The following is a 26144-nucleotide window of genomic DNA, read 5'->3' on the forward strand; positions in this document are numbered from 1 at the left end:
CTTCCTTAATGTTTCTGCACTCTGTATTTCCTCTGACTATCTGCACATTGTAACTCGCTGAATGTCCAGCTCTCTTGATTGTAAACCGCCTAGAAGTCGCAAGATTGTGGCGGTATAGAAGAATAAATAAAGTAAAGTAAAGGAAGCCGGGGTATCCCTTCATACCATTCCCTCCTTTCTTCTGAAAGTGGTTTTAGAGTTTCATGTCAATCAGGAAGTTCCTCTGCCTTCTTTTCGTTCCACTGGGCCAGATGACAAGGATAAGATCTTGCAGAAACTGAATGTCCAAAGGGGCTTGTTGCACTATTTGGTGAAGACCAATAACTTCCATCTTTCTGACCATCTGTTTGTCCTTGCTAGCTAGTCCAGGCGAGGCAGGCTGGCAGCATCTCTATTGCCAGATGGATTCACATGGTGATTTCATCAACTTACATTGTCTGTGGCAGGCAACTGTATCTCTCAAAAGCTCATCCGACAAGGTGTCGCCCCTTTGTTGGCGGAGTCTAGAACAATTAATCCAGCTGAGATTTGCAGAGTGGCCACTTGGATCGTCTCTTCATATCTTTACCTTATTTTACAGAGTAGATGTGGGGCTTGGTCCGATGCCACATTTGGGTCCTAAGTGTTGCGGGCAGGCTCTTCTGTCCCACCCTAGATGTGGCCATTGCTTTATTATGCCTCCTTTAGTATTGATTCCAGAAGGGACATAACAGAATGGTAATCTTATGGAATCAATACGGCCTGCCCTTTGTCTACTTTGTCTTTATCAGTATTTCTGCCTTGGAAGTTTCTCCTTTTAGGCTTTAGTATCTTCGAGTCAGCAGACAGGGCCCTGTGGGAAATCCTTCTGTATCAACAAATTCATTTTTCTGTCAAAGGCAGGTTTCCTGTTTGCTCATTTGTTGTTATTGCCTGTTTATTAATTGTTTTATGTTGCAGAGCAGAATTCTGTTGTGTAGTGGGGTGTTTCCCCGTGCTGTCTGTCTGTCATGGTTTTGCATTCATGTACTTTATCACATTTCCCTATCTGTCCAGGCGGGCTCAAACTCTTTATCTAGTGTACCTGGGCAGGGTCATAAGGAGCAGTGAGGGATTTGAACCCACATCAGGGTGCTGAGAGTATAGCTCTAACAACTGTGCCACACACTGTTTTGTTCAACTGATATTTGGTGGCTTTTGGACTTCACTGTAGGGGGTTCTGTATTCCTCAGCCGAGTGGGGAGGAGCTGTGAGAGAAAAATGTGTGTCTGCAAGACCCGGTTTGCGGGTTGAGGTGAAACGCCTTTAGTATTCCATAAGGGACTTACAGAAAGAAGATTGCCAAAGGTAAGAATGTAATCTTCCAAGCAATGCACAGAAAATTTGTGGAGGCTTTCTTTTTCACTTCCCTCCCACTTACTATTTTCAAAGCTCATAGAGGGGCCCGATGCTGAAAAGATCAGAGTCCCACTCTATTGTGAAATCGCTACCAAGGAACTAATGGACATGCAAATTACTGCTGTGGTTTTAACACAGCAGTAATCTACAGCTTAGCACAAAATGTCAATGTTCCTGTCTGTGCTTAAGCAGTGATTTGGTTGTTCAGGCACTGACTAAACCCCCACCCCTCCCAAAACCCAGATCCCTTTGAGTGACCAGTAAGTCAATAGTGCATCATATACTGAAGGGAGGAAAAGGATCTTGGAAACCTGCACAGATACTTTTTCTCTGTTTTGAAGGCTCCAGATATCTTCCATTGATCCTGAAAATCTCCCTTATATTAAAAGTTCTTAATTCAAATAATGTTCACTCAATTACATCATTCATAGGTATCCCTTTTTGGATTATTGTTTTGCATAACTTTGATCTCTATATATCCTATGGTTGGAGTAGTAAAAAGAATTTTTAAAAAACCCCACAAGCATGTCATGACATGCATCAGCTGCTCACCACCCCCACACCCAAAAAAAATGATCCCAGTGTCTAGTGCCCCCTCATGATGACCAATCCTCTTCTCAAAATACCCAGGTGGTCTAGCAGAAGCCTACTCCCATGCCTTATATGAGGGAGGAGCAATGTCCACTTGCTCCTGATGACGCCAATAGGTGGGAACAAGTGAGCATCACTCCTGCTTTATGTGAGTGAAGGAAGGGTGGGGCTACTGCTAGACCACCGGAGCATTTTGATTGGAGAAGGGTGCTATGGTGGGGGGAGGCTATTCTCCCAGCCAGTGTGTTTTGGGGTTTTTGTTTTGGTTTTAAGACTGAGGGATGGAGCCTGGGAGGCTACTTGGCCACCTGAGGAGGTAGGAAGGGGGCCACTGGACTACTAGGGCATTTTTTTTTCTTTTTATATTGGGGGGGAGAGAGGGAGGGCCAAGAGACACCAGGGGATGGGGCTGGGGCCAGTGTAGGAAGCGGTCTAGGGCATGGTGGTCAGGTTGGAGGGAAAGAAGGGCTGCTGCCCTGAACCTGGTGTTAAGTTCCATGCATGTTTAATTTAGGAAAGGCTAAAGCAGCTAGGGCAGCTCAGGGGTGCTATGCTAGAGGTCTATAAAATACTGAGTGGAGTGGAAAGGGTAGATGGGAATTGCTTTTTTACTCTTTCCAAAAATACTAGGACTAGGAGACATGTGATGAAGCTACTAAGTAGTAGATTTAAAACAAACCAGAGAAAATATTTATTCACACAACGTGTAATTACCTAGAATTAGTTGCTGAAGAATGTGGTGAAATCAGTTAGCTTAGCAGGGTTTAAAAAAGGCTTGGATAATTTCTTAAAAGAGAAGTCCATAGGCCATTATTGAGATGGCTTTGGGAAAATCCACTGCTTATTCCTAGGATAAGCACCATAGAATCTGTTTTGCTACTTGGGATCTACCTAGGTGCTTGAGATCTGGGTTGGCCACTGGGCTTGATGGACCTTGTCTCTCTCAGTATGGCAATTTTTATGTTCCTAATCTTTATAAAGCATGGCTTTGGTGCGAGTAATGAGCACATTAGCAGGCAGTAATGGTGTCAGCACCTGTGCCAAAACCATTTGAATATTTGGCACAACGTGCGCACAAACCTAGCGTTAATCCTCATGTTAATGCCAGCAATAGTTTAGAGCATCGGCCTCAGAGTTGAGAGAAGCTTGGTTTGTTGTAAATGTATGAATGCGCTGCAGAAGAGCTTTTGTTAATTTCTGTTTCACTTGTATTGTCATAGGACTGCATCCTTTAATGTGGAACGGAGTCAGAGCTGCAGTGACACAGTTAAAGACAGATCCAAGAGCAGACGGAGATTGGCACAAACCACCAAAGCTAAGGTACTTGTCAGCTTGAAATCACCTCAGTGCAGCATCTGAGCATAATTATAAAGAGGTCTGGTTTATGTTTCATGTAAACCATAGTACTTGACAAGCTGGGACTCTAAGATTTCAAGTATGCTTCAGGTATTTTACTGCCTCTGAAGTGTGCACTAAGGAGGAGTGTCGTTGCACTTGCCTTTTGTTGTTGTTGTTGTTGTTTAATGCTACTGTAAACTAACTCGGCCTTTCTGTATAGAACTTGTGGTTTAGACTTCTTTCAGTCAGGCAGGCTTTTCTTTTGATCATAGCTCAGCATGCATGTCGATATCCAGAAGCCATCTTAGGACCACCACAAAGGTGGGCATTGTAACCTCTATCTCTAGTAGCACCAGCAGTAAGCCTTTGGCGAAAGTGCCTTGAGGTAAGAGAATCAAGGAGCAGCCCTTAGGGTTAGTAAGAGCTGTTCTTAGCAAAACTTATCATTTCTATAGCACTGTTTTTGTTTTTTTTTTAATTTCTTTATTCATTTTATAACTTACATCAAGTGTACAGTAAATATCAAACAATTATAGTCAAGACGTACACAGCGCTGTACTTTAAACACGTAAGAGGCACTCTCTGATTGATAGAGCTTACAATCTAATCAAAGCTTTTGGGACCAATCTAGTGTTCATAGTGGTAGAAATTCAAAGAAGTGAGCGGACATTAGCATGGAGCAGGATGTTGGGCTACATGGCCTCACAATGCACACAACACCCTGGCAGGTCTCAAGATGAGCTCAATGGACCTTGTACATACAGTGGACACAAGCCATTCAGACTTTGGGATGTTATTCCTTATCCCCTCCGGGGTACTCTGCCCTGGTGGACAGTTCAATCCAGTCTGACAAAAGGCAACTCCTTCCAAATTACCAAACATTTGACAGCTATGTCCAAACTGGGTTGGGGGATCATGGTACCTGCAGGAGGGAGTTTGCCAGATAGATTTTCTAAAATTGAGATCATTTGAAACAACTTACAGGCTTTAAAGTTCCTCCTTGTTAAATTTTTCTTTTTTATATTATAAACGAGGTCTAACCTCTTATATTGAGGCACTGTCACGATATGGAACTGGACAATTTCTAATGGAATGATCCTCGGGGCCACTTACCTTGTAGAGCAAGACACTTCCCTGACAGAGAGAAATTTGTCATAAACAGTCCAACCACAAAAGTGGTCCTTGGGCAATGAAGTGATTCAGATGGTATTTTGAGAGAGTGGAGCACTGATCTCTTCACCATTCTTCAGAAACAAGATACCTCTGGTATGTTCCAGGATAAACACATGGCATTCTAGCCTTGCAGATTGCAGGGAGGGTCTGCTACAATACCCCTTAAAGGGAAAACTCTGCTGAAATGCCAATGGGACTAGGGACTCATGATTCTCATTGGTATATGTTTGTCAGAACAAGTGAGAGGGGGTCCCTTTTCTAGAATTCTTCACAGTTCTCCCATTACCAATCTTGCAAGTTCAGGAATTCTGAGTAAGGATGTTAAGAAGGTAACTATAGCTTCTTAGACCTTACCTGATGTTTTCACGTTTATTTTATTCTTTACTTTTTTTGTTTCAATACATTTTTATTAAGGTTTTCAAGAAAAGAACAATATGCATACTTTAGGATGTACAGCAACAAAATAGCACCAACTAGCAAATTGTTCATGAACACATACCAAAGAAAAAGTCTGACTTCTGTGGTAAGCAAATGAATGGAAATGCTTTTAAAACAGAGTGGTCAAGTCTCTGGAATCCAGTGGATTTCAGGACCTGAGGTAGGTCTTGTCAGACAAATCTGATCAATTTCTTTGACTGGGTGGCCAGAGAATTGGATAGAGGATGTGTGCTAGATGTGGTGTATTTAGATTTTAGCAAAGCCTTTGACAGTGTTCCACACAGATGTCTAATAAATAAACTGAGTGCCCTCAGGATGGGTCCCAAAGTGATGGGCTGGGTCAAGAACTGGTTGAGTGGAAGGCGACAGAGGGTAGTGATCAATGATTATCGCTCTGAGGAAAGGGATGTTACCAGTGGTGTTCCTCAAGGTTCTGCTGTTCTTAACATTTTTATAAACGATATTGCTGAAGGATTGGGTAAGATTTGCCTCTTTGAGGATGATACGAACATAAGAATTGCTGCTGCTGGGTCAGACCAGTGATCCATCATGCCCAGCAGTCCACTCCGCGGCAGCCCTTAGGTCAAAGACCAGTGCCCTGAGACTAGCCCTACCTGCGTACATTCTGATTCAGCAGGAACTTGTCTAACTTTGTCTTGAATCCCTGGAGGGTGTTTTCCCCTATAACAGCCTCCGGAAGAGCGTTCCAGTTTTCTACCACTCTCTGGGTGAACTTTCTTACATTTGTACGGAGTCTATCCCCTTTTAACTTTAGAGCGTCCTCTCTTGTTCTCCTTAACTTGGAGAGGGTGAACAACCTGTCTTTATCTACCAATACATACATTGTATTTTGAAACAACTACTAAGGACAAACAAGCATGAGACATGACACAAGGGAAGAGGAGGGTATGGATACATTTTTTTTAATTTTTATTTTATTTATTTTTAATAATTCTTTATTCATTTTCAAATTTGACAACAAGTGCACAAAATTAATATAATTCAACAAGTTATTACACAATAGCACTTTGATATCTACTACATAAAAATCCCAACCTTCATCTATATTTTCAGTCAGAATATACACATATTATCCCAGGACAAGCAGGCAGGTATTCTCACTAGTGGGTGATGTCATCCGACAGAGCCCCGATGTGGACGTCTCACAAGCATACTTGCTTGAAGAAACTTCAGAAGTTTCGAGATGCCCGCACCGCGCATGCGCGAGTGCCTTCCCGCCCGATGCACCGGGCATGTCTCCTTAGTTCTTTTCTTTCCGCGGAGCTGAGAAGTTTGCTTCAACTTTCTGTGTCGAGTGAACCCGTGTTCTTGCCTTCTACTGCCGCGGTTTTGAGTTTAATTTTCTCTTAATCGTGTGTTTCTTCTGTCGTTTTATTATTTAAAAAAAAAAAAAAAAAATTTTTTTCCAAAGATTCGACCGGGTCGGCCGCGTGGCTGAGGCCCCGCTCCTTCGATCTAGCGGCGGAGCTTTTTCGGCCTATGTCCCGGCCTATCACCGGTTTTAAGAACTGCATCAAGTGCCAACGCGCGGTTTCGTTGACGGACCCGCATCGACGGGTTTGCAGTGTCTCGGGCCGGAACATCTTCCGAAATTGTGCCGTCCTTGTTCCACTCAAACAGCACGTGCTTTCAAGCATCGCTGTTTCCTGTGGGAGTCGATGTTCGCGATGGAAGCTTCCAAAGAGCCTTCGACTTCGACCAGCGCTTCGCCTTTAAAACCTGCGAAGTCGTCATCTACTCCTGCTGCACCGGGTTTTTTGAAGCCGGCTTCCTTCGTCAATGGTTATCAAGGTGCCTAAGGCTTCTAAAGCTAAGCACTCGACCACACGAGACCGCGAAGACCGTACAGGAGGTCCCACTTTGAGTGCGGCTCCCTCCTTGTCGGATTCGCTCCGGTCGATCATGGAGGCCCAATTCATTGAAATAATGACTACCATGGGGCCCAAGTGGCTTGCCACAATCCAGCATGGGCATGCAGATCCTCCTCGTGGGGGCGAGCCGCCCCCTCCTCCGCCTCGCCGCTCGATCTCGCTGCTTGGGGAGGAGGAGCGGCGTTTAGCCACTAGTTCATCGAGGCGTGCTTCGTTTAGTGACATGCCGCCTCTGGAACCAATCCCCGTCTCGGGCGAAGACTCTTGGGATGTGCCTTCGGGTGATCGGAGCCCTCGGCGTCGCCAGGAAGAATTCTTCCGGACTCCCTTCCAGGCCTGGAATGCTGCTTGGGAAGCATCGGCCCATCCTCCGCTTCGATCTACGGCCTCCAACCCCATCTATTCCTTGGAGGCCTCTGCGGAACCATCTGGGCGTCGCCGTTCCAGGTCTCCTTTGAGACACAGAGAGGGGCACCGTTCCAGGCATTCTTCAAGACATTCGTCTAGGCATTCTGCGATCTTGCCTCAGAAGAAGCTTCCTCGTGTGGGGTATTCATCTTCGGATATCTCCCCTCCTCCGGGCCCGGAGTTCGAGGATGCCTATGGAACTTCCTGTTCTTGTCGATCCCATGCTTCCTTGGATCAGGAGGCTTCGACTTCATCAAGTCCGTCCCGGCGTCCTGTCTTGGCAGACCAGCTGTCTTTTTCATCTTTTCTGCTGCAGATGGTGGATGATCTAGACATCACCTTGGACTCGGGTTCCCGTTACTCCAAGGAGTACTTAGATACCATGCATCTGCCTCATCCTCCTGCCCGTGGCCATGCGTCGCTTGGCATGGCTTCGAACCATTGACATGGTCCCGAACCTCCAGGACAGACTCGCCAACGTCCCGTGTGCAGGGGCGGATTTGTTTGAGTCTATTGAGACCGTGACGAAGAAGCTGTCGGACCATGAGAAGTCCTTCCAGTCCATCCTTCGTCCGAAGCCTAAGCCTGCTCAGTCTCGACCTTCTCGACCGCCCTTGATCTACCAGTGGCGTTATACTCCCAGGCAGGCTCCTGCTGCGAGGCAAACTGCAAAGAGACAGCCACCGCAGAAGTCTCAACAAAAACCTCAGCCTTCTGCTGTCCCCAAGGCTCCTCAGCCTTTTTGACTCTCTTGTAGGGAGCATAACCAACACCGTTCTGATATCCCCTGTTTTTCCAATTGGGGGTCGCCTCCATCATTTTTACCATCGATGGATGGCTATTACCACCGACCTTTGGGTCCTTACAATCATCAGGGAGGGATACTCTCTTCAATTCCATCGAGTCCCCCCGGACCATCCTCCAAGAGAGTATCCTTCCAACTTGACCCAGACCGCCCTTCTTCTTCAGGAAGCTCAGGCTTTGCTCCGGCTTCGGGCCGTCGAGCCGGTCCCTGTGGACCAACACAACCAGGGGTTTTACTCCCAGTACTTCCTTGTTCCGAAGAAGACGGGCGACTTGCGTCCAATTCTGGACCTCAGGGTGCTCAACAAGCTGCCCCTAGCTTCTCTCTACCCCTTCCTCGAGCAGAACGACTGGTTATGCTCTCTGGATCTCAAGGAGGCCTACATTCACATTCCCATTCATCCGGCCTCTCACAAAGTCCTCAGATTTCGGGTAGGACATCTGCATCTGCAGTATCGAGTGCTTCCCTTCGGCCTGTCCTCGTCTCCCAGAGTCTTCACGAAGTGTCTGGTGGTGGTGGCCGCTGCACTCAGGAACCATGGTCTTCAGGTGTTTCCCTACCTCGATGACTGGCTAATCAAAGCCGCCTCGGCTTCAGAGGTCATCTTGGCGACCCAAAGGACTATTTGGTTTCTGCAGAGCCTGGGGTTCGAGATCAACTTTCCTAAATCTCATCTGCAACCGACCCAGTCTCTTCCCTTCATCAGGGCGGTTCTGGATACTGTTCAGCTCAGAGCGTTCCTTCCACCACAGCGCCTGGATGCTCTGCTTCATCTCTGTCAGTCAGTGTCTTCTCGCCAGTCCATCTCAGCGAGACACATGATGGTTCTCCTGGGCCACATGACCTCTACGGTTCATGTGACTCCTTTTGCCAGACTTCACCTCAGAATACCTCAGTGGACCCTGGCTTCTCAGTGGACACAGGTGTCAGATCCCTTGACTCATCACATCTTAGTCACTCCTGCTCTTCAGCAGTCTCTACGTTGGTGGATGATCTCTTCAAATCTATCCAGAGGTTTGCTGTTTCACACTCCTCCCCACCAGAAGGTTCTCACGACCGATTCCTCGACCTATGCATGGGGAGCTCATCTGGATGGTCTTCGCACACAAGGCTTCTGGACCAGTGCGGACTGGCTGTGCCATATCAATCTTCTGGAACTCAGGGCGATTTTCAATGCTCATCAAACGTTTCAAACATCTGCTTCACGACATGGTGGTCCTCATTCGCACGGACAACCAAGTTGCCATGTATTATGTCAACAAACGGGGGCACGGGATCGGCCTCCCTCTGCCAGGAAGCTCTCAGAGTCTGGGATTGGGCGATTCGCCACAACACTTTCCTCAAAGCTGTCTACATTCAGGGGGCGGACAATGCCTTGGCGGACAACTTAAGTCGTCTCCTCCAGCCTCACGAATGGACCCTCCATTCCAAGCCCCTTCATCAGATCTGTGTTTTTTTTCGCTTTAGGATGAAGTAATATTAGTTGTGTTAATAAACATTTATAAACAAAGCCCTGCCAGTTCAACATCTTTCTCTAGTTCAGCAGCCAGAACTTTGATTATAAAATGACAATTGTACAGAATATTGTTTCTTTTTATACTTTAATAAAGTAAGTTCAGTATTAAACTATTCGAGGCTTGTGTGGATGGAATCAGATGGTTTGTGGGGATTGGGCGGGGACCGAGCTTGTGGGGAAGGGATGGTGATGGGGACTGAGCTCGCAGAGACAGGACGGTGACAGGGACAAATTTTTTCCCCGTGTCATTCTCTACATGGAACAGACTCTACAGGCTCTATTAAAAGCAAAAGGAAAATATAATGAGACATCTTCAAAATTAGTAAGGAAAGATTTGTTTTCACAGCGGACTCTGTATTATGGAAATTAAATAAGGCTGGAAGATTATTGGCAAATTACCTTAAAGAAAAGAACAACAAAAATTATTGCAATTAAGGATGAGAAAGGATATACACATTCTCAAATTGGAAATATTTTAAATCAATTTTTAAAATTTTATAAAGAGCTATATTCTTCTGAGCCTTATGATAGGGGAAAAGATGGATTAGAATTTTTGAAGTTAATTAATGGACCAAAAGTTCCTGATCATATTTTTAAAAAATCTAGAAGAGCCTATATCATTAAAGGAATTACAAACAGCATTGAAGTCTCTTATTTTTTTTTTTATAATTCTTTATTCATTTTTAAACTTTCAACAAGTGCACAATATAAGTAATACATAGATTTACTAACATCACTTGATAAATCTATCAAGATCATAACAAAGGTATATATATCTAAACCCTTCTTCCCCCCTCCCTTTCCATACAATTATTTAATTGAATCAATCTTTGTCATATTTCTTTTTTACTTTTTTTTTTTTTTTTTCATTTATATAAACCCTCCCCTTTCCCTTCCATTCATAAATAATGTTAAGAAAATGGTGTTTATTCATTACAAAACAATGTCAATGGCCCCCATATTTCATTAAACCTTTTATAATTTCCATTTTGTATTGCAATTGAACGTTCCATTCTATATATGTGACATAGTGAATTCCACCAGAAATTAAAATTAAGTCTTGTGTGATCTTTCCAATTTGTAGTAATATGTTGCATGGCAACTCCTGTCATAATCAATAAAAGTTTGTTATTACTTGCCAATATCTGACTCTTTTTCCTCATAGATATGCCAAATATCACAGTATCATAAGTTAATGCTACAGGATTATCTAATAAAGAATTTATTTGATCCCAGATCGAATTCCAAAAGGCTAATATATAGAGACAATGAAGTCTCTTAGAGTTGGATCCGTTCCAGGTGGTGATGGTTTTACGGTGGAATTTTATAAATCATTTCAAATTACCCTGTTACCTCATTTATTAAATTTATATCAGGCTTAACTAACTAAGGGTTGCATTACAGGTACTATGGCAGAATCTTTAACTATAGTTTTGCCAAAGCCAAATAAAGATCTCACTTTGGTTTCAGACTACAGGCCTATCTCTTTAATTAATGTAGATGGAAAACTCTTGGCTAAGACATGGCTATACGCTTGGCTAAGGCTCTCCCTTTTATTATTGATACGCACCAAACTGGATTTGTTGCTAAAAGACATTCATCTAATAACACCAGATTGGCTTTTCATATGTTAAATTTAACAAAAACCATGAAAGATCCGGCTTTTTCCTGTGTCTTTGGATGCAGAGAAAGCCTTTAATCGGGTGGAATGGACCTTCATGTATCAAGCATTGGAATGGTTTGGTACAGGTTCAGGATTTATACAAATGATCCAAATATTGTATAGCTCCCCTGTTGCTAGATTGTATATTAATAATAATGTATCAAAGCGTTTTAGTCTGCAGAGGAGAATTAGACAAGGTTGTCCCCATCTCCTTTGCTTTTTGATATTGTATTAGAACCCTTGTTATTAGCTATTCAGCAAGTAAAGGAGATACAGGGTATTCCTTATTCAGATTGGGAATACAAGGTCTCTGCTTATGCAGATGATGTACTACTTCATTTGAGAAACCCAGAAACAACCATTCCATGCTTACTTGAATTGATAGAGAAATTTGATAAATTTTCAGGATATAAGATAAACTGGAGCAAATCAGAAGTTCTTTCACTAAATGTACATTGTACAAAAGGCTTGTTTGATCCATTCCCCTTTCTATGGAAGGAGGAAGGAATAAAATATTTAGGTATTAGGATTAAAAATACACTGGAAGACACAGTGAAAGAGAATGAAAAAATTTTATTGCAGAAGGTAACAAATGTGTGAGCAATGGAATCCTTTTCATCTTTCTTGGTGGGGGAGAGTTCAAACTATCAAAGTGATGATCTTGCCTGTGGTTGTTACCAAATGGGTATGCTACCAGTGTTCTTTCAGGGGTCCCGTATTATTACAAAATGTATTTGGCTGGGTAAAATTCATAGAATCGCTCTAGTATCTCTACAAATGCCAATTACAGAGGGTGGAGTAAATTTTCCAAATTTTTATAGGTATCACAAGCCTATATTCTGCGCCAGGGTATGTATTATGTCCTCCCAGAGCTCATTGACAATACCCCAGACTGGTTGTGGTTGGAATAGCGACTCATGTTTCCTCTACGTTTATTACATTACATTACAGATTTCTATTCCGCCATTACCTTTCGGTTCAAAGCGGATTACAAAAAGAGTTATGGAAGAAGGGTTACAACGTTAGATCAGAGAAGGTTTCCAAGAGAGGGAAAAGTAGGATCTGGGGTTAGGGAGGGGATGGAAAGAGGGGGGTTAAGCTTTATCATGGTATTAAGCTTTATTAAGGGATTTCTTGAAGAGTATAGTTTTTATTTCCTTTCTGAACATCTTGTAGTTTATGTCATGTTCTCAGCATCAAAATGCCTAGATTGTATAAAGGCAACAAGACTATTAATGGATACATGGAAAACTTTACGATATGTCAGTAATTTAACATCTATTTCAATCTATAAATCGACGAATCAAACTATATAGTTAAACTCCAAGATTCAAATTGGCGGATTTAAGGTCATCTGATTATTGAACAAAATGAAATCGATGGGATTAGGTGCAACACTAACTCAATGGGTCACTGACTGGCTAAGTGGTAGACTTCAGAGAGTGTTGGTTAACGGTGCCCTCTCCAAAACGTCGAGGGTGTCCAGTGGAGTGCCGCAGGGTTCGGTCCTGGGACCGATCCTTTTCAATATATTCATAGGAGACCTGACCCAGGGGCTTCAAGGTAAGATAGCATTGTTTGCCGACGACGCCAAACTATGTAACACTGTAAGTAAAAATGATTTGTCCGACAGCATGAAGCAAGACCTGCTTTTACTGGAACATTGGTCCACGACCTGGCAGCTGGGCTTCAACGTGAAAAATGCAAGATCATGCACCTTGGCAACAATAATCCGTGCAGAACATACACACTGAACGGCGAGACCTTGGCTAGGATGGCAGCAGAGCGGGACTTAGGGGTGGTCATTAGTAAAGACATGAAAACAGCCATCCAAGTGGAAAAGGCTACATCCAAGGCTAGACAAATGCTGGGTTGTATCCGTAGAAGCTTTGTTAGCCGGAAGCCGGAGGTCATAATGCCATTGTACAGAGCCATGGTGAGACCTCATCTGGAGTACTGTGTGCAGTTCTGGAGGCCACACTACCGTAGGGACGTACTGAGAGTTGAGTCGGTTCAGCGCATGGCCACTAGGATGATCTTGGGGCTTAAGGATTTCTCATACGAGGACAGGCTGCACAGATTGCGGCTATACTCTCTCGAAGAGCGTAGGGAGAGGGGAGACATGATTGAGACATTTAAGTACATCACTGGCCGCACGGAGGTGGAAGACAACATTTTCTCTTTCAAGGGTCCGTCAGCCACAAGAGGACATCCGCTGAGAATCAGGGGCGGGAAATTTCATGAGGATACCAGGAAGTACTTCTTCACAGAAAGAGTGGTAGACCATTGGAACAAACTCCCAGAGCAGGTGATCGCGGCCAGCAGCATACAAGATTTTAAGAATAAATGGGATGCCCACGTCGGATCTTTACGAGGGCAGTATAGAGGTGATACCACCTGTGAGCGGCCCCTTAGGAGTTGTTAGGGGAGGGTTAATGGAGTGGGCAGACTTGATGGGCTATGGCCCTTTTCTGCCGTCATCTTCTATGTTTCTGTTGGATGATAGCAGGTATACGGATTTTAGGTGGTGATATTTCAAATGGTAAACTGCTTGATTTTTCACAGCTGCAACATAAATATGGTCTTAATAAATCACAAAGCTTTAGATGGTTGCAGCTGAAACAGGCCATTCAGGCAGGGTTCCCTGAATGGAAAAATCGTAATACGCAATATAGTTTGGAATTTTTATGCTTTCAGGTGGACTTCTTGGGACACCAGGCCGCACAGTGGTATAAATTGATAAACGGATTTGTAAATAAAAAGCCTAAAACTGGACTTAGGGATATTTGGAGCATTGAGATTAAGAATCAAATTTCTACGTCTCAATGGCCACTAATTTGGTCTTGGAGGATGAGATGTATAGTGTCCGCATCTGAGACAAACTTGTTTTTTTTTTCTTTTTACATAGAGCATTTTGGACCCCAGTTAGATTACAGAAGTTAAACAGCTCTAAGTCTAATAGATGCTGGCATTGTAATCTTGAGATAGGGACTCTAGATCATTGGTTATACTTTTGGAAATCAATTTGGACCCAAATAAATTGTTTATTAGAGAATCCTGTGGCTTTATCGTATGATACGATTTTATTTGGTATGTCAATGAGAACAAAGAGCCAAATTTAATCAAACAATAATAAGCTTTTATTGATTATGACAGGAGTCGCCATACTAAACTTTATGTATTAATGTTATAAAAGAAATTCAAGTGATGTATTCAATTTCAAATGTTTGTTCATTTTTCCATCTTACAACAAGTGTATAAATAAAGAATTAAAAAAAATAAAAAGATGGGCAGGAGCATTATTTCCTCCAGTCACCCCTACCCATGCCAGCTCTAGGTTCAAAACTATCCCCAACCTATAAAAGTAGTACCTATACCAGCCAAGTTATCTTTAAGGGGTGGGGGCTGGCAAAACAACCCCACTAACTATGTGACAGGCTAAATATTGTCACTACTATTGAAGCAATTAACTAACAATCAGAATTTTGTAACCAGGTGCTTGTGATTTTCTATATAAAACTGCTCAAATCCTAATATACTTCTATTGAGCTATAAGCTTTATGTTCTGTTGCTTTGGGCATTCTGTAACATTTGCTCTGAGTGGATACTTTTGGGGGTGAAGGGGGTTTGTTCCACAAGTAAACTCTCTTATAAAGTGTGTGCAAAAATGTAAGTGCCTACTTTGTGATCTGTGTTTAGGTGTTCTGGGCATATAGTTCAGGTCAAGATGAGGGAGGAATTGAAATGTTTTATGAAACATCAATATACATTCCAATTCCTCCCTCATCTTTTTCTCTGCACTACTTACCCAGTTGATGTAAGGACTTGAAGATGGTAGGATATGCATTTTAATCATACAATATTTTTACCTTGCAGAATCTATCCACCACTATTGTGGGAGTTTTGCTTTCTTCAGAGAACAGTCGTTCCTCCTCTGCCCCTGATCTGACAGCAGAAAAACGCCCTTCTCTAACCTCCTTGTCATCCCTTTCAGTCCCGCACAAACCAGAGCGGTCCATCAGCCCTGAGAGTAATGACAGCATTTCAGAAGAACTGAACCATTTCAAGCCAATTGTCTGCTCACCATGCACACCTCCCAAGAAACTTCCTGATGGGAGAGTTCTCAGTCCTGTCATTGTAAAATCTACCCCACGCAACCTGAGAAGAAACCTGCAGCTACCTACTACCTATGAGGCCAGCCCCAGGGTCTTAAAGAAATGGGAACTAATATTCCATGAGCGCCAAGCAAAAACATTATTATCAAAGGGCACACTCACATCATATGGAGCTGAAATGTGCAAGGAAAGGCTATCTCCAGATGTTCACACTCATTCCATCACAGAGGGCACCAATAATTGTGTTTCACCTGCTCCTATAGTACAGGAGAATCCTAAACAGGACCTTTTACCTTCAGTTAGCAGAGAAAGTAGCATGGAATGTGTCCCTAATAAGTGTTTTGAGAGTGTAGAGACTTTAATTACAGCAAACGGTGTCTTCCTGCCTTCCATGGACAGTTGCACTTTGGATGTGTTAGTTGATGTGAATGCTAATTTAGAGCCAGTTGATATCCACCTGGGCAGCAATTTGACAGCCAGTAGTATTAGCAAGGTCAGTCAAGGGGTACCAGAGAACAGCTTGGTTAGGGCTTCTATCAAAACCACTGGCAAACGACAGCAAGGAAAAACAAACCATTGTGTCCTGACAAATATGCAAAATGGTACCTGCTGCACCTATGTTGAGAATGGTGGTGAGCTGCAACCACCTTTACTGCGACGAGGCCAAAAGAGACGCTGCAAAACAAAGCACTTGGAACATAATGGTTCTCTGAAAAAACTGAGGCAGGAACTGGGAGTGGCAATGGATGAATCATTCTGGACAGAGTATGAGCGGAGGTTGCGGCAAGAGGAAGAAGATCGGAAACTGGCTTGCCAACTTCAGCGGATGTTTGACTCGGAACACAGGACAGTGAATAGGCGTAAGGGGAGCAGAGATGAATACCCTTTACGTTCACAGAGCACTACAAGTACAAACTAGAGGGAAAAAAAAGCCTAGAGGGAAATTTTATTTTCTTATACTATTTTCAGCCTGTTCTTTGTGATATTTTAAAATCGTTTACCTTGAGGCTTCGGTCTTTGCAGGCTATATTCTGAAATTGTTAAAGCAGAATGATTGCCACCATTCACCCTACAGTTATGAATGCTACAAGTCGCTGCCTTGTGCCTAAAGCAGCATTTCATGCAAGCTAAACTTAGGGGAGGGCGCATGGTCTTATGTATTTTAAAAATTCCTGGTGTTGACTCATCACCATTCCAATTCATTTTTTACCTTCTACTTAAAATGTCAGCACATTAGCGTGCAAATTTTCTAAAATTACTAGCCTAAACTGTGCAAGGAGAGACAGGTGCCCTTGTAGCAGGGGTAGGGAACTCCGGTCCTCGAGAGCCATATTCCAGTCGGGTTTTCAGGATTTCCCCAATGAATATGCATGAGATCTATTTGCATGCACTGCTTTCATTGCATATTCATTGGGGAAATCCCGACTGGAATACGGCTCTCGAGGACCAGAGTTCCCTACCCCTGCCTTATAGGATAGTAGAATACTTACCACTTTCCCTCTTCCCATGTAGTGTATCTCCAGTTGAGGACAAGGAATTTAAGAATGATTGTGCAGTGTATGTCTTCAGAAAAAAACAAAATTGCTCTTATCATTTTCTTGGAAATGCTAAACATTAATGTGTGTTTTGATGCATTCAAATGGATAATAAGAAACGAACCTGGGGGCTAAGAGAAAACTTGATTGATTTTATAGAGTAGGACTAATGCTGTGAGGGGTGATATTCTCTCCTCCATCAGGGAGTCTGTGGTCATCTTTTTCCAGGTTTTAGTCTTCCTTTTTCATTGTGCTTGGAACTATAAAGCTGGGTGCTAGGCTTTATTTTTTTCTTATTGAAAGATCCATTATAGTGTAAGGCAGGGGTGTCAAAGTCCCTCCTCGAGGGCCGTAATCCAGTCGGGTTTTCAGGATTTCCCCAATGAATATGCATTGAAAGCAGTGCATGCACATAGATCTCATGCATATTCATTGGGGAAATCCTGAAAACCCGACTGGATTCCGGCCCTCGAGGACCGACTTTGACACCTGTGGTGTAATGAGCAGTTGAAAACAAAGGGCTATAATTACTTTCTAGCTTAATGTTCTGTTGCTTACCTGTAACAGGTGTTCTCCATAGACAGCAGGGGAATGCAGCTACCCTTGCCCGCCCACCTTCCCCTCATTTCAACACTGTTTTAGCGTGAGAGTAAACTAGTGTTCCAAGGGGAGGGGCTTACTATACCTAGGGGAGAGCACCGGCACTCAGGCTCAGTCGCAGGACTTCCCCTTCAAGTGCCTGCATCTTTCCTCTTTGGTAGTTCTGACTTGCACACCACCGTGCATAATGCATGTCTAGTTTTTAAAAGAATGCAAACGGTTTGTGACTATCTCTAGGAAAAGGTGACTGAAGTCTCGGCTACAAAATGTTGAGAATGGCTGGCTTCACTTTTTTTTTTTTTTTTTTATGTCATCATGGGGTCCATAAGCAGCCTGCAAAAATCACATGTTTGAATTTTAAAACTTTTTTTTTAGTTTTTCACATAAAAAGTTGGGGTTTGGACTCTTATCATAATTAAAACCTCATTTTTGTTTCTGGTGACTTTAGTCATCCATTTCCAGAGAAGGTCACATTTACCCACAAAAGCAGCCATTAACTGGTATGTTCACAAAAAGATGTGGAAAGGGAGGAAAATTTACACACTTCTTCTCGGTATGGTTAGTCTATCCTGGGTCGAATAATGGGTAGGAACCTTAGGCCAAGCCATTTCACCCAGCAGCTTGCATGATTTCCTGCTTCCTGCAATGACTGAAACTTGTAAGCTTCTTAACTGGATTGTGTTTAAAACAAAAAATGTAATAGATATATTTATATTTTAAATATTTCCAAGTCTTATATTTTGACTCTGAGAAACATAACAGTGAGCTAAATGCAGGTTACAGTATTTCTCCATTTGGCAAATTGTCATCTGGCTTTGGAATGGAGCCAGAGGTGGGTTCTGGTTACCTTCGGTTAACTTTGGCCAAAGATGGTGATTCTCAAGTTAACTTGGCTTCTGCAGAAAGATCTTTGTACCTCTTGAAGGGAGGATTTCAACTAAAATTGCCATTTTTCCCAGTGCAGGAAAGGGGCCAAACGGAGGATCATTTAAGTTGAATGTATACATTGTCCATGTTCCCTGCAGAAGGTATTGTACCAATATGTGGACTAGTCTCTAAAACAATATGTACTACTTGAAATTTGCTTCTGTGTATGTTTGATGGATGCAGAGTAGAAGCCTTAAAAAGAAACATATTTGTAAATCAATTTAAAAAATCCACTAAACTTTTGGTAGAGGTTCTAAAACTGCCTTTCATGAATTGACATTTTGATCTAGGAATTAACGCAAAAGGCAGATACGTGTGTCTTCCTCTTACTGGAATTTTTAGCCTAAATTCTGTTTGTGCCCTAGTGTTTCAGGTGTGACTGCTGCAGAACTGGAGCTAGACCCTTTACAGATGCCATGGTCTTGTGCCCCTTCCTCAGAGCTAAAACCTCCCTGGGACTGATCGCATGGGCCTGGTTTGCAAATATTGATGTAGCTGAAAACTTTCACCTTATTTTAAACTAGAGCTTGGGGCTTTGTAAAAGCTCTTAAGCATTATGTAGAAAATCAAACATCACTACTGTAGAGTAGAAATGCATAATGCAGCACCAATAAACTTTGGTAACTGGTTCCCTACTGGGAAGAAGTTTCTATATGCATTAGTACTAGCATATGAGTGTTAGGTTACCCACATTTATACCTTAGCCTGCAGCAGTGGCTAGGTAAGTTAAGGAGTCACTGAAGGCAGTGGAGTCCAACATCGCCACACACCCCCCCCTTGAAATCTTTGCGAGCAACATCTGCCTGCTGCTCATGTTGGCGTCAGCTTATCCTCTGATGTCACTTCCTGGTCCTGCAACTAGGAAGTGATGTCATACAGAGCTGAGGCCAGCATGAGCAGTGAAGTTTTGAAGGGGTGGGTGGAAAGGAGATCTGACTGTGCCTGGGACATTCTACCCCCCCCCCCCCCGCCCTCCTACACACACACACACACACACTTCCTACACCATTGGCTTGCAGAAAGGTGGGTGGAGGCAGGTTTTTAATTGCCACATAGTTGCAAACCATGCAGATGATTAATACAAATTTTCAAAGTACAGTGGTGCCTCACACAACGAACTTAATTGGTTCCAGGAGCAAGTTTGTTATGCGAAACGTTCGTTATGTGAAACGCGTTTTCCCATAAGAATACATGTAAAAAAAAATAATTCGTTCTGCAGCATAAAATATGCTAAGATGACATAAAAAAAGATAAATTTTTGGTTATTATTTTTATTTAGATACATCTAAAAACATAATTGTTTTTTAAAACAACACACATTTTTTAAATTTAAAGACAGACTAAGTAGAGTCTAATTTTACAGTGAGAGAGGGCAGAGTCTCAGCGGCAAAAAACTGGGACTTAACTGTTCATTTTTTTTTTTTTTTCTACCGTGTTTCCCCGATGATAAGGCAGGGCCATCAAATAAGACAGCCCCCCCTTTTTAGAAAAAAATGTAAAATAAGGCACCCCCCCGCAAATAAGCCACCCACCGATACCTGCGCTTACCCGAATCGGGTGGTACGGTGGGTGACTCCGTGTGGTCCCTGGCACCCCCGACACGATCGGGGCAAGAGGGAGCTCAAGCCCTCTTGCCCCCCCGACTCCCCGACACGATCGGGGCAAGAGGGAGCCCAAGCCCTCTTGCCCCCCCGACTCCCCGACACGATCGGGGCAAGAGGGAGCCCAAGCCCTCTTGCCCCCCGACTCCCCGACACGATCGGGGCAAGAGGGGGCCCAAGCCCTCTTGCCCCCCCGACTCCCCGACACGATCGGGGCAAGAGGGAGCCCAAGCCCTCTTGCCCCCCGACTCCCCGACACGATCGGGGCAAGAGGGAGCCCAAGCCCTCTTGCCCCCCCGACTCCCCGACACGATCGGGGCAAGAGGGAGCCCAAGCCCTCTTGCCCCCCCCCCGACTCCCCGACACGATCGGGGCAAGAGGGAGCCCAAGCCCTCTTGCCCCCCGACTCCCCGACACGATCGGGGCAAGAGGGAGCCCAAGCCCTCTTGCCCCCCCGACTCCCCGACACGATCGGGGCAAGAGGGAGCCCAAGCCCTCTTGCCCCCCCCGACTCCCCGACACGATCGGGGCAAGAGGGAGCCCAAGCCCTCTTGCCCCGCCGATTCCCCAACTCCCCGACAATATCGGGCCAGGAGGGAGCCCAAGTCCTCCTGGCCACGGCGACCCCCTAATCCCACCCTGCACTACATTACGGGCAGGAGGGATCCCAGGCCCTCCTGCCCTCGACGCAAACCCCCCCTCCCCCCAACGACCGCCCCCCCCAAGAACCTCCGACCGCCCCCCCAGCCGACCCGCGACCCCCCTGGCCGACCCCCACGACACCCCCAACCCCCTTCCCCGTACCTTTCTGTAGTTGGCCGGACAGACGGGAGCCAAACCCGCCTGTCCGGCAGGCAGCCAACGACGGAATGAGGCCGGATTGGCCCATCCGTCCCAAAGCTCCGCCTACTGGTGGGGCCTAAGGCGCCTGGGCCAATCAGAATAGGCCCGGGAGCCTTAGGTCCCTCCTGGGGGCAGGGCCTGAGGCACATGGTCGGGTTGGGCCCATGTGCCTCAGGCCCCGCCCCCAGGAGGGACCTAAGGCTCCCGGGCCTATTCTGATTGGCCCAGGCGCCTTAGGCCCCACCAGTAGGCGGAGCTTTGGGACGGATGGGCCAATCCGGCCTCATTCCGTCGTTGGCTGCCTGCCGGACAGGCGGGTTTGGCTCCCGTCTGTCCGGCCAACTACAGAAAGGTACGGGGAAGGGGGTTGGGGGTGTCGTGGGGGTCGGCCAGGGGGGTCGCGGGTCGGCTGGGGGGCGGTCGGAGGTTCTTGGGGGGGGCGGGCGTTGGGGGGGGGGGGGGGTTTGCGTCGAGGGCAGGAGGGCCTGGGATCCCTCCTGCCCGTAATGTAGTGCAGGGTGGGGTTAGGGGGTCGCCGTGGCCAGGAGGACTTGGGCTCCCTCCTGGCCCGATCGTGTCGGGGAGTCGGGGGGGCAAGAGGGCTTGGGCTCCCTCTTGCCCCGATCGTGTCGGGGAGTCGGGGGGGCAAGAGGGCTTGAGCTCCCTCTTGCCCCGATCGTGTCGGGGAGTCGGGGGGGCAAGAGGGCTTGAGCTCCCTCTTGCCCCGATCGTGTCGGGGAGTCGGGGGGGGGAGAGGGCTTGGGCTCCCTCTTGCCCCGATCGTGTCGGGGAGTCGGGGGGGCAAGAGGGCTTGAGCTCCCTCTTGCCCCGATCGTGTCGGGGAGTCGGGGGGGGCAAGAGGGAGCCAGGCGGAGAGAGGGCAGTTAAGCGCAGTGCCTGCGCGGAAGGATGCAGCTCGGGCGACTTCGTTGTGTGAAACGAAGTTCGTTGTACGAATCAAGACATAAAGTTCGTTGTGCGCAGCGTTCGCTGTGCGAGGCGTCCGTTATGCGAGGCACCACTGTACGAGGGGATTGCTGAAAAGTTCTCAGCCCAACCAACTTTCTAAATTCTGAGCGTTATTTTGTCACTAGCTAAAAATGTTAATTTGCTTTTCAAAGTACAAGTTAAAACTAGTTTTACTGGCTGTTACTGAAAATGCAAACTACACATGTCAAAGATAACTAAACTTTGCATTACAGAATGACACGGGGGGAAAATTTTGGCCCCCATCTCTGCCAGCTTGGTTCCCGCCCCGTCCCCAGAGCAACATTCCTCCCCTTTAATCTGTCCCTCTGTTCCCTCTCCATATCCAACTCCTCTCTCTGCCCAACAGTTTTCTTCTTTCTTTCTTTCCCCATGTGTATCATCTCTTTCCCTTACTTACATACTCATGCCCAACAATTCTCCCTTTCTATTCCCTCCCTTATGTCCCAAGTTCATGCCTTTGTCCCAAATTTGTGCCCCTCCCATATCCCAATATGCTCCCCCCCCCCTCTCCCTTTGTCCCACATTATCCCCTCTCTCCCTTACTTGTTCCCTTCAGGGCCGTTCAGCTGGGCATGCCCTCCTCCCATGTCAGAGCTGACATCAGAGGAAAGCTTTTTTGCTCAGTCAGGGATCCCAGTTACTTCGACTGACTGACCTTCCAGCTTGGCTGCTCCTTGTCTTCAGCGCCAGCTGCACTTATTTGGCGGAGGTTTCCAGGTCAGACACATGCAGCATGTAAGAGTCGCTGCATGCTGTCCTGGCAAACAAGTGTGGCTGGCATTGAAGACAAGAAGGAGCATCCAAGCTGGAAGGAGGTCAGTTGCGGTAACGGGGATCACCAGCTGACCAGAAAGGCTTCCCTCTGACATCAGCTCTGACAGCAGAGGGAAGCCCTCGTGTCAGTGGAGGGGGCCAGTTTATAAATGGAATCCCTAGTGGCAAATGCACTGGGTGTGAGGGTGGGGGACTGTTCCACCCACAGTAGGTAGGTAGGGAGGGAGGGGGGGGGGCTGCTGCTGCTTGCGCAATCGCAAGGGGAGCTGCTGATCTGGAGGGAAATTAAGGGAGGCAACTCGGCAAATCCTTTACTGCGGGGACAGGGCCATTAACTGTTCCAGGGGGCGGTGAATGGTCTTGTCCCTGTACCCACGGCAAACAGTTAATTGTTTCCCCCGTGGCTAGCCGTGGGTAACAGTCACTGTGGTGTTCTCTACTTTGCATTTACTGTGTTCACACACAGAGTGGAAGAAGAAGACAGAGGTAGCCTGCTATGCTGGATCTACTCTCCCCACTGAGGAAAGTACAGAGGGGGGCTGCACACAGTAGGTCTTGAGCAGGCACTGCATGTGTTTAAAGATGCCTGCTGTGCAGGTGCTGCCATGGAGGGGGTAGGAAAGGAGATGCTGGTATGAAGGGGGGAGAGGACAGGTTGCTTGTGGGGAGTTCACCTAAGGCAGTGTTTCTCAAGGCAAGGCCTGTGGGCCAGTGGCAGCCATTATTCTGTTTTTTTCCCTACTCTGCCTCCCTACCCAAGCTCATGGGAGAAAAAGTTGCCTACTTGAAGAACAAAATATATTTCCTTCTGATATCACGGGGGTAATACTAGTAAAAACTAGGAAAAGTCAGAAATTACTTTAGTCAAAAATGTGAACTGACTTTGCTGTTACAATAGTAACCTATCTATGGTGTGATCAAGATTTTTTCAGGTTACTCAGAGGCATGAAATTCTACAAGGAAGGGATATACCCCCCCCAAGGATGAAACAGAGTTCACCTTCCAATCATTGTAACTGTTTCAATAAAGATCACACTTCAAGCTAGGATACAGATAAATAAAGATCTATTTTGTCCCAAAGATCCATAAGTCTCTCCAAAGTCCCCCAGGCAGACCTATTGTTTCAGGTATCGGATCTGTTCTGGAACCTTTGTCCGCTATACTTGACACCTACTTTAGTGATAGTTTCCTTAGCTCCTTCTTACGTATTAGATTCAGCTAACATGATCAACTTTTTAGCTCAACATCAAAATGTACCCTCACACGCTACACTGATCACATTGGACATATCTGCTCTTACACTAATGTTCCACAATATGAAGCAGTAGCAATTATTGAGGAGGAATTATTGGCATTGGAGTTATCTCACAGTAGGATTGAATTTCTATTACAATTAGCACATATAGCTTTGAGTATGAATTATTTTCAGTTTGATACCAAATATAAACAAAGGCACTTCCATGAGAGCTAAGATGGAACCTACCGTGGCGTGCCTATATGTATCCAAATTTGAACAAACTTTTTTATACACCTCAAGGTTTTGGAAGGACTTTTTACTTTGGAAACATTATATTGATGATATATTTGCTGTATGGACAGGACCATCTACAGATCTTCATACATTCTTCATGTGGTTGAATTCTTGTGAAAGAAACTTACAGTTCACCATGAATACAGATTTAAGACAGGTTTCATTTTTGGACATTCAAATTTGCCTACAAGAAGGATTTTTTTTCCACTACCATCTTTTGCAAGTCTACTGCCAGAAACAATTTGTTGGAATATAGTAGTTTTCATCCCAGACATTTGAGGAATAATATCCCTGTGGGACAATTTTTGCGTCTCCGAAAGCTCTGTACTACAGTTCAAGATTACATTCAAAAGGCTAGTGAAATGAAATTTAGATTTCAACAAGCATATAAGAGCAAAAAGCATATAAGAGAGGATTATATGCCAATAGATCTTTACTGCTGACTTCATCCCCTAAACAAGAAGAGGATACTTTAGTATGTGTCCTCCCTTACCCAGTACGGGCATTTGATATTAAACGTATTATCAAAAAGCATTGGATTATGCAATTTCATGAGGCATTTCAAGAAGTACCCAGGTTTGCGTTTTCCAAACAGCGCAATCTTAAACAACAGCTGGTTCATTCCCAGTTTGTTAGACAACCTGCTATCAGGATATGGGGGCAACATTCACCTTGTGGACACTGTAAAATATGTAAACATTGTGTTACCCTACAGCAAATGTCCAGATATTCCAATCATCTTAGCCAAGTCAAATGCCCTGCTACCAACTGCAATTCCCAACAAGTGGTTTATATTATTCAATGCCCATGTCAGCTGTTTTATGTGGGATGCACAACCCGGAATATCAAGACCCACATAGGTGAAAATATCAGAAGGATCTGCACAGTGGTTCAACACTGGCAAGACCATCAACATGCACTTACAGATCTTATTTTTTTCTATATTGAATGTCATAGCCCCTATCAGAGGTGGAGACGTAGCTCATATGCTTTGGAAGCAAGAGCAGAAATGGATTTTCATCCTCAATACTTTACACCCACATGGATTGAACAGTGAAATGGAGTGGACTGCCTTTTTGTGATCTAATCATAACATCTGCATTTCTATAATGCTTTATATTCATCCAGCATTGGGGATCATTATGTTTTTACTGTGACCCTTGAAACGTTTTTTCAGTGATATTTACATTTTCATAGCAAGACAGTGCAGATGCAATTTGATTTATTATTGCATCAGCCATCTGATGATGTCACATTAGTCACATGCTTACATTCAGCCTCTTGGCTCTGTATTTAAATCGGGAGGGTGACGCTGTGTTCTTTCTGGCAGTTTGAGAATAACTTAGTGAAGAGAGCAATTTCCAGCAGTGGTATGTACATTGTAAAGTTCCTCCTGTAGTTTTAGCCTTACAAGTCACTATGAGTTTTGTCGTGGTGTGGGTTGTGGCATTTTCTCTCACACCCAACTTTATGTTATTTTTTGTCTTGTAGAAGCAATTATACATCACCAATTCTAATATTATTCAGAGTTTTAAAGGACTTTTATCATATTTATGATTGGGTCTCCTGAGGAAGAAAGTGAAACGGGGCCACGTTGGGACCCCCAAACCCTTCATAAAGTTAAGTTATTATTTTATAACTTACCCAGTTTCAGTGATGTTAACTTAATACTATTCATGAAGAAAAGAAAGCCATGACACATTGAAGCATTGAAAAATTGTGATACATTCTTTATTTATCTGTATCCTAGCTTGAAGTGTGATCTTTATTGAAACAGTTGCAGTGATTGGAAAGTGAACTCTGTTCCATTCTTGGGAGGGTATATCCCTTCCTTGTAGAGTTTCATGCCTCTGAGTAACCTGAAAAAATCTTGATCACACCATAGATAGGTTACTATTGTAACAGCAAAGTCAGTTCACATACTTGAAGAACAAGGCATTTATCAATAGATAGAGAGTATTTTAAAATGCCTATATCCTTGAAGATAATCCTCAATAAAAAGTTTGAAGGTGTGCTGGAAGGGCAGA

At 44.7% G+C, this 26144-nt stretch overlaps 1 protein-coding gene across 1 annotated transcript in view; it reads left to right on the top strand.

Moving 5' to 3' along the window:
* Positions 1 to 16323, top strand: part of RNF169 (ring finger protein 169) — a 69019-nt gene extending 52696 nt beyond the window's left edge. Inside the window, exons 5-6 of the mRNA XM_033948836.1 lie at positions 3189 to 3288; positions 15078 to 16323. Of these exons, the coding sequence (XP_033804727.1) occupies positions 3189 to 3288; positions 15078 to 16235 (1258 nt within the window). The 3' untranslated portion in view covers positions 16236 to 16323. The remainder of the gene's footprint in view (positions 1 to 3188; positions 3289 to 15077) is intronic.
* Positions 16324 to 26144: the final 9821 nt, after the last annotated feature.

This window comes from Geotrypetes seraphini, chromosome 6, assembly GCF_902459505.1.
Source record: "Geotrypetes seraphini chromosome 6, aGeoSer1.1, whole genome shotgun sequence".
Taxonomy (NCBI): Eukaryota; Metazoa; Chordata; class Amphibia; order Gymnophiona; family Dermophiidae; genus Geotrypetes; species Geotrypetes seraphini.